The 13,112-nt window shown below is 37.4% G+C and overlaps 1 protein-coding gene across 1 annotated transcript in view; it reads left to right on the forward strand.

The window, feature by feature from the left end:
• KCNH5 (potassium voltage-gated channel subfamily H member 5) overlaps positions 1-13,112 on the forward strand; it is a 266,047-nt gene that overhangs the window by 34,317 nt on the left and 218,618 nt on the right. Inside the window, exons 5-6 of the mRNA XM_080646145.1 lie at positions 5,218-5,333; positions 10,014-10,406. Coding sequence (XP_080502271.1) covers positions 5,218-5,333; positions 10,014-10,406 — 509 coding nt within the window. The remainder of the gene's footprint in view (positions 1-5,217; positions 5,334-10,013; positions 10,407-13,112) is intronic.

The raw sequence follows: 13,112 nt of genomic DNA on the forward strand, positions 1-13,112 counted from the left end.
TTAGTTAAAATGGGACAATTCCTTGAAGATACAAACTACCAGAACTCACACTAGGGGAAATAACCTGAATTGTCCTATAGCTATTAAATAAATCAGTAAACTTCTAAAACAAGAAAACACCTGGTGCAGATGGTGTTACTGTCAAATTCATGGTCTCTTCCAGAAAAATAGAAGTAGCGAGAACTCTTCTCATTCTATGAGGCCAGCACTACCCTCACACCAAACTCGGAAAAAGATATTACAAGAAAGGAAAACTACAGACCAATATTTCTCTTGAATATAGATGCAAAAATCCTCAACAAAATAGAATGCAACAATGTATTAAAAATTACACACAAAGACCAAGTGGGGTTTAGTCCACATATGCAAAGCTGGTTCAACATTTAAAAATCAATCATTGTAATTCACTACATCAACAGGCTAAAGAAGAAACATAACATGATCATATCAGTTTGCATAGAAAAAGCATTTGACAAAACCCAGCACCCATTCCTGATAAAAACTCTTAGTGAAGTAGGAATGGAGAGGAACTTTGTCAACTTGAGAAGGGAATGTCTATGAAAAACCTACAACTAAGAGCTGATGATACCTATTGTTTTCTCTCATTTACACCAAGTGGTGTCATGGCACAGCTAATGTTGGCCAAAATGAGTATAATACTTTCTCACAGTTTTGATCTGCTGAACGTTAAAGGTGTTGTCAGTAACTTTGTAGCCTATCTATGGAAAATGAAAGTTGGCAGCATTTTCTGATGACATTGGGGAAAGGGTGTTAATGTTTTAAGGATTGAATTTTATTTTTCAAATTAATGCGTCTCCATTTTCCTGCCTCCACCTTCATCTCTGCATTTGCACATTGGGATTACAGAGTACTTTGTCAGGTACAATCTCTTAGAATGCATAATCCATTCTTACAAAAAAAATGAATAAACTCCAGACAACACAGATCACTTGATTTTGAACTAAGTGCTTGATAGACATGCAAATTAGATTCTATAGGAAAAATCTGACCCCATTGTGGAAAGGATTCAACTATCTCTTTCTAGTGCCAGAATTTGTAGAGGAAGAGCTTATTTTGAATAGATGGTTATTTTGAGACTCCTCCACACCTTTCAAATACATAACAGATTGCTGGAAAAAGTATTGCACAAGGTAACTATGAATGGTGTATATGAGTATCTTTCTATTATTCATGCGAGTTATAAATTTAATATGAAGGATTCAATAGAGATAAAATATTTATGCCATGAAGTAATCATCCTACCAATACTACAAAACTGGCAGTATACGAAAGCAAGTTTTGAAACGTAGGCAAAAATTTGTATCTTTCAACCTTTTCAATTGAGTAAAGGGGACCATGGAACTTTTGGGAAATGAGATTTTGTGATAAGACCATAATATCAAAATTACTTGGGGCTAAAGAATTGAAGTTGGAGACAAGATTTACTTTTCATTCAGCCTTGGGTTAAACAGAGTTACTTAACACATTGTGGACGGATCACAAGAATTCTTGTATTTTCTGATCTAAAGCTTGTGGCCAATCACGAGAATTCTTTAAAAAGATATTAGCTTGTAAGAACATGTAATAAATAACTTCAAAATGCAATGGGTATTTAATTTTAAAGCATGCCTTTAACATTTATGTAAAACATTTTTTGTACTTGTTCAATAGAAACTTATCTGGCCACTGGGTAATCTAGCAATAAAACTACTGGTCCGAAATGTGTTAACATGAGCTTTTTCATGACTCTTCTAGGACTATTTTATTTTCCTTGTTTATCTATTTTGTTCATTAAAAAAACCCAAAGTACAAGTCGAGCACACAGTATGGGGCAAGCACTATTCTAGGTCCTGGAAATACAGAGTTCCTTCCCTCATATCCTAATAGGTGGGACAGACAAACATATGTATAAAGTGGAAGTGTTCTTCTGATTGTATATTTCAGTAATGTAGGATTCATGATTATCAATTGAGAGTAAAGATGGGGAAGGAGGTGAGGAAGTGTTAAATGTGTGAAGAGAGAGGAGTAGGTATGAATAGTAATCTTTGAGTGTGGAGAAGAGAGTGGGCAAAGGCAATCTATCAGGTTTGCTGAGCAGCACTAATGTATACTTGAGGCCAGTGGTCATGAGTTTCATTAGTATCTGTGAACATAGTTATGTGTTTTACTCCACCCATGTTAGGTCAAAGGTGTATAGATATAGAAGTAGGTGAAGAGTTGGGTTTAACCAGAGTTAGAATTTGATCAGGTGAGTAAGATGAAAAGAATCAGTGAGCTCAAGGATCAGGGAGCAGGATCAAAAGGTCAGGGAATTGAGGATGCTTGCAAGAGAGTAGGTTGAGAGAGTTTGCCTAGGATATAGGAAACAGTGTTTTGGGATGCAGAAAGACAAGTGAATCCACATGTTGGCAAACCAGAATGCAATTTTTAATCCCAGAGCAAGGACATTTTACCTTCTTATTGTGAAAAGGTGCCAGTGATTGGAACAAGGGCCCAAGTCTGTTGAGGTTTTGCCAAAATTGATTGGATTGACATCAATCTCCTACTTCTGGTATTTTTACCAAGAAACGTATGGTTGAAAGACTTGAGTACACTGGCTAAATCTGAATTTTATTTCTAAATAGTATCTGTGATAGTAACTATAAACTGTCAGCAGCCAACTAATTTGAGTGTAGCTCTTCTTCAAAATGAATTTTATGATCACCAAAACTTCATGCTTGGTTGATTTTTGCCTTTAAAATGAATGGCACTGAGTGATGTCAGCAATACATTTGATTTATACTGTGATGGTTGGTAGCAAAAACCATTGGAGGGGAAGGAAAGCAGTTTGGATGAAGTAGTTAATATGTAGCAGGAACTTTATAGTTTTTATCATGCATTTCTATAATTCTGGAAACTACTGTTCTTATCTCATTTTACTGTTGAAGGTCCTGACACCCAAAGTCTGACTGATTTCCAATCCCATGTCATCTATATGGCACGGTGCTGACTCATTCTTTCCAGTGGAAACTTATTGTTTGAGTTTAAAGATGTCCATTTTTCCCTACAAATTTTTCACCTTAGTGGTATTCCCCCCCTGCTCTTCTTTTTAACAAACAAAACAAAACAAAACAACAACAAAAAACACACAACCCAAACAAAAAAACAACAAAAAAAACCCAACAAAAAAACCCCACAAGTTGAGAATACATTGGTTCTGACAGAATTGTACTGTTTTGAATCAACAGAATTTACTGAAAATAATACAAGGGGGCAAAGTGTTTTTGTTATCTTTTGTTCCTGGTTTTGAGGTCTTGGAACTGTTGCTCAGGTAATCAGTCAGTGGTACTCAATACATCATTTATAATAATACAAAGGGGAAAAATTACAGCCAAGCAATCCATTCTATTGATTAGCCATATGTGTTCTAAAAGAGATGGCTCAAATCTCTGCCCATTTATACTGTATAGTATTTTCAAACAGATTCCAAAATTGCCAAAACACTTACAGTGTGAAATGTCCTGTGCCAAATAGTTATGGCATCTTTGTGCCAATAAAGCCAATAATTGAGACAAAAAATTTTGTGTAGGATGAAAATAAGGGAAAAAATAGCAACCTTCCCCTGTGGGAAGCCAATGATTTTCTTTAGAGAGGAAACAACAGATGAAATATGAGTAATTATACCATGTAGTCTCTTTGGCCAAGAGTATAATTGTTTACCTAAGCTTTTTTCTTATGGATTAGAATCTTGTGTTGCAGTCTAGTAGATTGATTTAACTGCCTCTGCGACTTCCTTTTATTTTTAAGATTAAGCAGTCCATGACATAGAGGTTAATTGCAACCCAATAGAGCTAAACTAATGTTTTATTAAGAAGGAGTTGGCATCCTGAGCTTTTAGGAGAACAAATGTTCTCATAATACCATGAACAACTTACAGAGCAACTATTAGGCTCTTCATATTCATCTGTCTGTTCACATTATCCTGTATCGACCACGTCTAAGTAACATCAGCGAACTATGCTGAATAATCAGTCACACAGTTAGGTCTCTGTAAAGGTGAGATCAGTAAATGTATCTCTGGGAGAAGTTAGAACTGCTGATGTGTTTTTTTTCCTCTGACCTAGACAGTGTGGCTGCTCAACTTTTTCAAAGTTTGTATTATGGGGGTTGGTGACAGATCAAATGAACTAATTTAGCTAATAACATAGGCGGTTCTAGACATGTCCAAGAGCACAGAAGGATAGGCCTAAGGAAATTCACAGAGACATTGTTTGTGATAGTGAAAAATCTAGAAACCACTGATATGTACATGTATAGAACATATGAATGATCAGGAACGGGCAAATGCCTAATTTTCTGAGATGATAAAGTTTAGGCAAGAATCAGTGTTATGTGGGTGGGTGTAGAGGTGGAGGGATGGAAGGGAACTGGAACACTGTCATGTTTCTTATAGCTTTTGTTTCTTACTTGATGAGATAATCTGCTGAAAGTGAGGCGAGGCAGCTGGTAAAGGGGTCTCGAGAAAAATGATGACTATTTAGGAATGAGGATTACAAAAAAAGCCCTAAACCTAGGAAATGGGGGAACACATACCATTTGATAATTTGTATTCTTCCATGTGTCATTGAACTTATTCCTTCAGTATATCCTCAATGTTTTTTCCAAAATATTTTCTGGGTAAACATTATACACAGGGTATGAAAATAGGCTGGTCTTTTAATCCAATACTCAGATGTACCAAGGGGTATAACATCACCTGACTTAGAAATATGAAAGTTCAATAAGTATAAGATTGACTTGGAAGTTTCTAAAAATATTCAGTGCAAGTATAGTATTCAGTTGGTGTAAAAAAGAGAAGTGACCACAAGGAAATATTTGAATACATATTTTGCCAACATATAGTTACTATTATCTAAAGACATTCTTGTCACTTGCCCAACAAGGCAAAACCAACCCTATACAATGCAATGGGAGTACAGAATTTTATGGACAGATAGCCATGTTGGCTACTGGGACTGTATTATAGATATGAGCAAAACACAAAAGTCACACATAAAAATTACTTATTACTTTACAGCCAGAACTTGAAATATATGATGAGTCTATATAGAAATAAAATACTTTTGGTTGATACTTGTCATTAGTTCTGGATGTTATGCTATTTCTGAGATCATTTGAATATTATCAAGAATGTTGATTATGTGTGAAAAACTGAGACTTTCTCTTCTTATTTTTAAGGTTGGACCAAATTTGCCCGATTGACACGGGCTTTGACAAATAGTCGAAGTGTTTTGCAGCAGCTCACGCCAATGAATAAAACAGAGGTGGTCCACAAGCATTCAAGATTAGCTGAAGTAAGTGTGAGACTAACTTTGCTTTCCAAGGTGGTGGTGGTGGTACATTACCCCCCTCCCAAATGATTCAGTATTGATATTTTTGGCTATTACTTTACAAATGCTTATCTGATAATTTATTTTTCCCTTACAGAGTTACAGAAATTTCAGATATTTCTCTTTATTTTCTCCTACTTTTGAATTTGGAAAGCAGTTCATGTCATCCCAGGTGATGTCTGTGGAGTGTGAGGTGTCCTTTGAGTAAATGAGATAGGGAGTTCATGCATCCATCCATTTATGGATGCAGCACACACATATTGAGGGTTTGCTCTGTACTTGGTATTCTGCAAAGGATGCAGGTATGAAATAAGCAATGGGCTCTATCATCAAGGAGCTAAAAACCTAATAGAGGAATCTAGTAATAGGATGTGAGAAGTATTATGACAGGTGCAGTGGGAGCACATGCGGGGCTCTGGAGAGGGCTACCTGAGTGAGATGATACCGGGGTTGAGTGAATCTTGAAGGAAAAATATAAGAGGCAGATAAAGAAGGTTATTTCTGCCAGAGAGGCCAGCATATGCAAAGGCTCAAAATGGGATAGTATGATGACTTTGAGAGTGACTTCAGTGTGGGGTGAAGTTAGGTGGGGAAGGAAAGGTTAAGGTGGCATATAGTGAAACAGTGGTGGTTTGTGTCCCATATGCCAGGGAAGTGACATGATTGCATTCATGCTTCACAGAAATCTCTTAATGGGCGATTGGTCCCAATGGTTTCCTTTGTAATCCCATATTTTTATTGCATTTATTTAAAAAAGTTATTCTAAGAAGAGGTCCATAGATTTCACCAGATTGCCAAAGAGATCTATGGCACAAAAATGTTTAAGAACCCCTGCTTGACCTAGTAGCTCTGTGATGAATGAGTAGATAGGGAAACCAGTTAAGAGTTTCTAGTGGACATTCAGCTGGAATGACCATGACTTTAATCAAGGGAAACAGAAGCAGAAGTGGGCAGATTGCAGGCACATCAAGATCAGAGTCAACATGTTTGATGATAGGTTAGAATTGAATGTGAAATAAGGGGATGAGTCCAGGTCAACTCTGTGTTTTTAGTGTGGACAACTAGGTAGATAGTGAGTGCTGTTGGTTAATAGAATGGTAAATATAAGAGGAGGAAGAGAAGGTTTGGAGGTAATGATAATGAGTTCAGTTTTGAACATATTGAGCTTGAAGCGCCTGACAGGAAATCTGAGTGGAGACTTATGGATCAGGTCCCAGAGGGATATTTGGGTTTGCATTGAAGGCCTCAGTGTCATCTTCACAGATATGGCTGTTAATGCCAAGGATTAGACCATGTTATCCAGTCAATGTATTGAAACCAGAGAGAAAAGGAATGAGCACAGAACTCCGAGGCAGCTCAAAGCTTTATTGTTCACGTGTCTTCTGTAATCTTCTGATATGAATGATGCCAAAAAGCTGATCAAGGTACCAAAACTATGCTGAGCACTTACTGGGGATTCACAAAATATTCTGAGATAACTGAGAAAAGAGAAATTAAATGCATGTGTTCATCAGTTTGTTCTGCTGGAGAAAGGCGAGTCGAAGTGCACAGGAGTAACTTTCTTCACTAGCTGAAGATATTTGGTTTGGAGAGGATTAGGAATTAAGTATGTTCCTTGAATTTGAAGGGTTCTGCTCTTGTTCTCGGACCATAGCTAACAGAGAGACTTGTATTGTTTTATGCTCTAAATAGACCTGTTAGGTTTGGGAGAGAGTCATACTTTTATGAGTGGACATGTTTATAAAAGCCCAAATAAGACTTAGCACTAAGTATTAACTAATAATAATCATCACAATATTTTTAAAAAGATGATATGCAATTGGTACAAGATTTAAAGTAGATAACTAGATATAACTTTCTTTTCAATAATGCTTGTTACTAAGAACTACTTGTTTTTGAAGCAACTTTCTTTTTTTTTTTTTTGCCTTGTGTTGTCTGTTTCTTTTCTACAAATCAAGCTGAAGTGCAGGAGCTTGTTTCCGTGACTGCTGACTTTTATAGTCGTGATTCTTTCTGGGTCTTAACTACATCCTATTTAGAGCTTTCCTCTTTTTTTTTGTTTTTTTGTTTTTTTTGTTAACACATTGGGCAAGAACAAGAGGAAAGGGACCATGAAGAGGAAAATTTTCTACATTAACACCCGAATCACTCATGATTGTTTTTTTCCCCCCTCTCTACATCAAGTGGAAAGTTTCTCTTCCGTTGACAGTTCATCATTTTTACTTTTATTTTTGAGGAACTCTCATTCCGGTTTCTTCTTATCTGATTTTTTTTCTTTGCTTTTTTTGATTATTGTTAGTTTCTTTATCAGTCATCCCTAATTCACAAACCTGATTCAGATACAAAACTACTTTCTGTCAGGACTTAGCCTTGGTTTCAGAGAACATACAAGAAAAACAAGGTTCTCAATATATTTAGTCAGATCTCTAAAGACTGACCCAGAACAAGCACCAAGTTAGCACAAGGATATTGCTTTCCAGGTGTTCTCAGGATCTTATAATTTGCTCAACCAGAGTATTTGTTTGGACATGATGTTGAGTTTCAGTAGCTGTTTTACTTTCCCCAAGACATTTAAATTTTGTCTTAACTCCACTGGGACCTCTAAATTTGGAGCTGTTCTCCAGTTTCAGGGATCCTGGTCTCCATGTAGGCAATGCACCAATTTTCTACATCCTGCTGATGGCTTCAGCTTCTCCCTTTTATACCAGGTAGAGGCAAACATACCACTGTCCATGGTCCTGACTCAATAAGAGTCAACACTCAGATATTCAGAGAGAAAGAATGTATCTGTATTGGTACAAAAATACACCAGAAAACTTTATTTTATATACCCTCCACCTAAGGCTTATTGCTTAGGAAAGTACAAATGAAAATAAAGAGTTGTTACTGAACTGGTTTATAAAAAAGTAAGGGAGTTAAGATTAAAGTAGTGCTCTGTACGTGAAAAAGATCAAAGCTTAAGCACATACCCCTTTAGTTGTTGCTGTTCTCTTTTTCCTCTTCCTCTTCTTTTTTCTCCTCTTCCCTCTCTTCATAGCATTTTGGAATCACTTTATATATGCAAGTCACTGTCTCAAGAATGGGGTTCTGAATGTCTAAAGAAATAGAAGATAATGGTTTACTTTGGATTGTAAATTATAATCACCTGGAAAAATGCTGAAAACCCACACAAGATTAACAATTATTTTCTGGGGTGGGGTCTAGGTATGAGTATACTGTGCTTTTAAATTTCTTCAGATGATTATAGTTTGTAACCAGATTTAAGGAATACTGAACTTAGGAGTGATCCCATTCCATCTCTTGAGGAGACATCCTACACTATTCCTGGGTACCGAGTGGGGTGGATATGTCTGTCTGTTAGCAAATCATGTAGGGCCCACAACACTGTTAGAGCTCTATGGGATGTTTGAATTTCTATTAATAGTAGAAGGAAGAAATGCGCTTCAACTCCTTTTCACAATTTCCAAATTCCAGGTTCTGGAAAGCAATGCTAAATCCTGTTACCATGCCCAAGGCTGCCCAGACCTCCACTCTTGGTCTGTCCTTTGCTTTTTTGTGTGTGTCTTTAATTAGACCTAATCAAAGTAAGTCAAGGCCCATATAACCTTGCACTGAAAAATTTTCCATTTGTCAAAAAGGTATGGAGAAGCAAACTTGAATATTTAGCTTTTTTTTCCCTAAAGGGAATTTATATCTGGATAGGAAACACAGTATTCCTTTAGGTCCTAATTGAAGGGAGAAAAGGAAAATATAGGCTATAACATTTTTAACCCCGATATTGCTGTGCCAGTCATTAGGGCTCTTGCTGAGTCCCACTCAACAACATCACCAACATAGGGTTCAGCAAGGCGCTTAAGATGTGCGAAGAATGGATAACAGTGAATCACCCAAATAACTGTTGGACAGTCAGTGAGACACATGTGATTCCAGGCATGCTTGCCAAGTGAGTGTACAGAAGGCACTCTCAGAAGTGGATGTCAGCAGTGCTGTGGGTCAGTGTTGGTGTTGGAGGAGGCCATTGAGAGGAAGTGATCGCTGTTTGACCCTTGAGCTGGACCTGGGCAATTGGTTCCCTTCCCCTGTCCTTGGAATGTATCTCTTGTCCACCCTTCCCACAGTGGGAGCCATTTTCAAGGACATAGGCTTGAGAGAGCTCTGTGTTAAGACCATCAGTACAGCGTGCATGACTGAGCCCAGGGCAGGTCTACATTAAACTTTAAAGATTTTGGTAGGTAGGTGTAGAGATCTACTCATCTGAAGTTACCCAAGATGAGCCTTGTGTAGAAGTTCCCTTGCTTATTAAAACTGTCACCTACCATATGGAGTGGTCTGCCTCTTTATTCGGTCTCCTACCCTCTGTATATGGTGCCCAAATTTGTGCATCAATAGTTGGCCACTGGAGAAAAAGCCAGGTGGAACAGCAGTCAGATCAACTTTGGTAGAAGGATTGGACTTGGAATGACTTCCTTTGAACAAACTTTGGTAAAACTCAGGAGAAGAAGGAGATGGAATTATAGGGTGTGACTGGCCTTGAAACCAGAAGTCATGATAATGGGCTGTGGTTTGACTGCCAGTAAGTTTGAATTCATAACTGACTGTGCAAAGATGTCCACATTATTTATCTGTGCATTTTCTCTCTTTTAGGTTCTTCAGCTGGGATCAGATATCCTTCCTCAGTATAAGCAAGAAGCGCCAAAGACGCCACCACACATTATTTTACACTATTGTGCTTTTAAAACTACTTGGGATTGGGTGATTTTAATTCTTACCTTCTACACCGCCATTATGGTTCCTTATAATGTTTCCTTCAAAACGAAGCAGAACAACATAGCCTGGTTGGTGCTGGACAGTGTGGTGGACGTTATTTTTTTGGTTGATATTGTTTTAAATTTTCACACGACCTTTGTGGGACCTGGTGGAGAGGTCATTTCTGACCCCAAGCTGATAAGGATGAACTACTTAAAAACTTGGTTTGTGATCGATCTGTTGTCTTGTTTACCTTATGACATCATCAATGCCTTTGAAAATGTGGATGAGGTAAGTTTCTCTCTCTCCCCCCCCCCTCTCGAGCACTGTGGATCATGTTTTGAGAAAATTAGGATAAAAGGAACTTGTAGATAATAAAAACTTCTTTTTAGCTACCAATTAGTTTTTACCTGCTTTTCCCACCTGATTTCTGGTTGAAAAGACTAACTAGGAAAATGGCTGAGGTTGGAAGTTGTGGTTGGGAGAATTGGAGGCTGTGGTTAGAAGAGGTGGAGCAGAAGAAAAACAGTAACATTGGAGTCAAATACAGTTCATGAACTAGATAATTGATTGAAAGTTAATTAAATACATGTATTTACTTGAAAAAAAAACTGTAGCATTTTAAAACTCCATACATCCATAGCTCTTTTGTTACCAGATATACTAGATATATGTAGGAGCCGTGGTTGGATTAACATAAGAAGAAAACTTTTGTGGCAAAGCCGTTCTTGAATTTTTGCCTTTTTGGTTTCTATATAGCTGTTGCTGTGAATGAATCTAAGTTTATTTTTAGTGAGAGACTGTATTAGATGTTTTCTGATATCTTTCTTATTGAAGATTCTGCTAATTCAGTCTTATCTGCACAACAAAAATAATTAAAACATGTATAGTTTAAAACAATTTCATCCAGAGTTTCTTAGCCTCTAATTTAATAGTGGATAATTTCAACTTGCTACGCCAAGCTAATGCAATGCAACCAGTCATCTCAACTAATAATATATCAATTATCCAATATAGAATATATCTGTGATTAAAAAGAGTTCATAATGATATCACAAACTTAATTTCCCTGAAGATTCTATTCTGTCCTTAAAGACTGTCAAATGGAAAATTCTCCATTATGTTGTTGTTTTTTTAAAAAATATATTTTTATTGATTTCAGAGAGGAAGGAAGAGGGAGAGAGAGATAGAAACATCCATGATGAGAGAGAATCATGGATCAGCTGCCTCCTGCAAGTCCCCCACTGGGGATCGAGCCCACAACCCAGGCATGTGCCCTTGACTGGAATCGAACCTGGGACCTTTCAGTTCACAGCCCAACACTCTATCTACTGAGCCAAACCGGCTAGGGCCCCACTACGTTGTTGTTGCTGTTGTTATTCTAGGTGTGTTGGGAGGTAGATATAAACTTTTCTTCAGTGACTTTCCTCCCCATAAAATCTTCTATTTCAATCAACTTTAAGTATATTTAAAAACCTATTTTGCCTGAATGTTACATATAGACATTATATTTTGATACTATAACATGTAATTGTTAATTTAAAAATTATGGTGAAAAAGGAATCATAGAAATTGATTTCCTAATTAGGGATTTTACCTACATCGAGCAATTAAAGGTACATTTATTTCTTTCCTATTTGCCTTCTGGAAAGGGTTGAGAGGAATTGGTTTTAAAATGTTAATCATGTGATAAGGAGATAATAAGCAGAATTTATATTAAACTCACTAAATGGATTAATACATTAAAATTAATACATTCAGATTTCAGTTATTTAGAACATAGACATAAAGATTTCAATAAAATAATCAAAGGATTGATTCAATTCATAGGAAAGAAAATACATTACATAATAAATGCATTTGAAGGTCCTCAGCCTCATTCATATGAAGGAAAATACAAAGTAAAACGACAAATGCCACTGACATACTATTTTTAGTAATCACATTGTTGAGATCGAATGGCTGCTAACACAGGAGGGTGGTGAGTACTGTGCCTAAGGAGGTGACTGCTCAGATTGCCCTGCAGGAAAACTGCTGTGTGGAGCACAGCTAGTGTCCTGCTGGCTCCGGCTCTGGTTTGGGAAAGCCAATTGTTAGCAGCTTTCAAACTCAGCATTCAGTGAGTCATCACACTGGCACACTGGTGGCTTGAAACTGCCCAGAGTGGAGTATTTACACCCAGAAAGCTGCAAATGCTACAAATACAGAACTTTTTTTTAACTTGCTGTAGAACCGGTTGTTCATCATTTACCAACACACCACTGAACTCAGTTGAGGACAGCTGCTGCAGCTACATTTCCCCAAGGCTAGGAATTTCCCCAGTGACTAAGGATGGGGGTAATGTTATAACTCATCTATTCCTGATCATTGTAGAACTCGCTATTGAGCAGTTTTTGCTCTGGAATTCCCCTTTACGGGTACTGTAGTGTGAGGCTGCTGCTACCCAATCATTCCTTCCCTTCTTACAGGTGTCAGAACTGCACTGTGGTTCTCCCTCCTCCCTTTATCCTTCCCAGGCATTTATTTCAGTAAAATTTGTGCACATCTAATCCTGACTTGGCTTCACTCCCAGGGGACCTGAATTGATAAAGTGATGGTGCGGGCATGCCCATACATTGCTCCAGGGAGTATAAATTGGTAGAACCTCCATGAAGAATAATTGGCAATATTTGGTTTTATAAAAGAGCAGAAGCTAGAGGAAGCCACTTTAAATTGTTTGGAGGATTCTTTTATAATTTGCTTCCATGTCACCAAACAGTAAGATTATGTACCTACATCTTGGCTTTTCAGTTTTAGGTCTTGTCTTCGACTTCCCACTATGGAATTTGAGGTTTTAAACTCCTCTCCACACCACCCCCCGCCTCTGCCGCCGTCCTCACTATATACATGTACTATTTCCATCACCCCCTTCTCACAATATAGATTTATCCTTTTGGTTCAATAAATATTAGGTGTTTATATCATTAAAACTACAAATATGCTACTTATAGCTAAATT

Source organism: Plecotus auritus (assembly GCF_963455305.1).
Source record: "Plecotus auritus genome assembly, chromosome: 1".
Lineage (NCBI taxonomy): Eukaryota > Metazoa > Chordata > Mammalia > Chiroptera > Vespertilionidae > Plecotus > Plecotus auritus.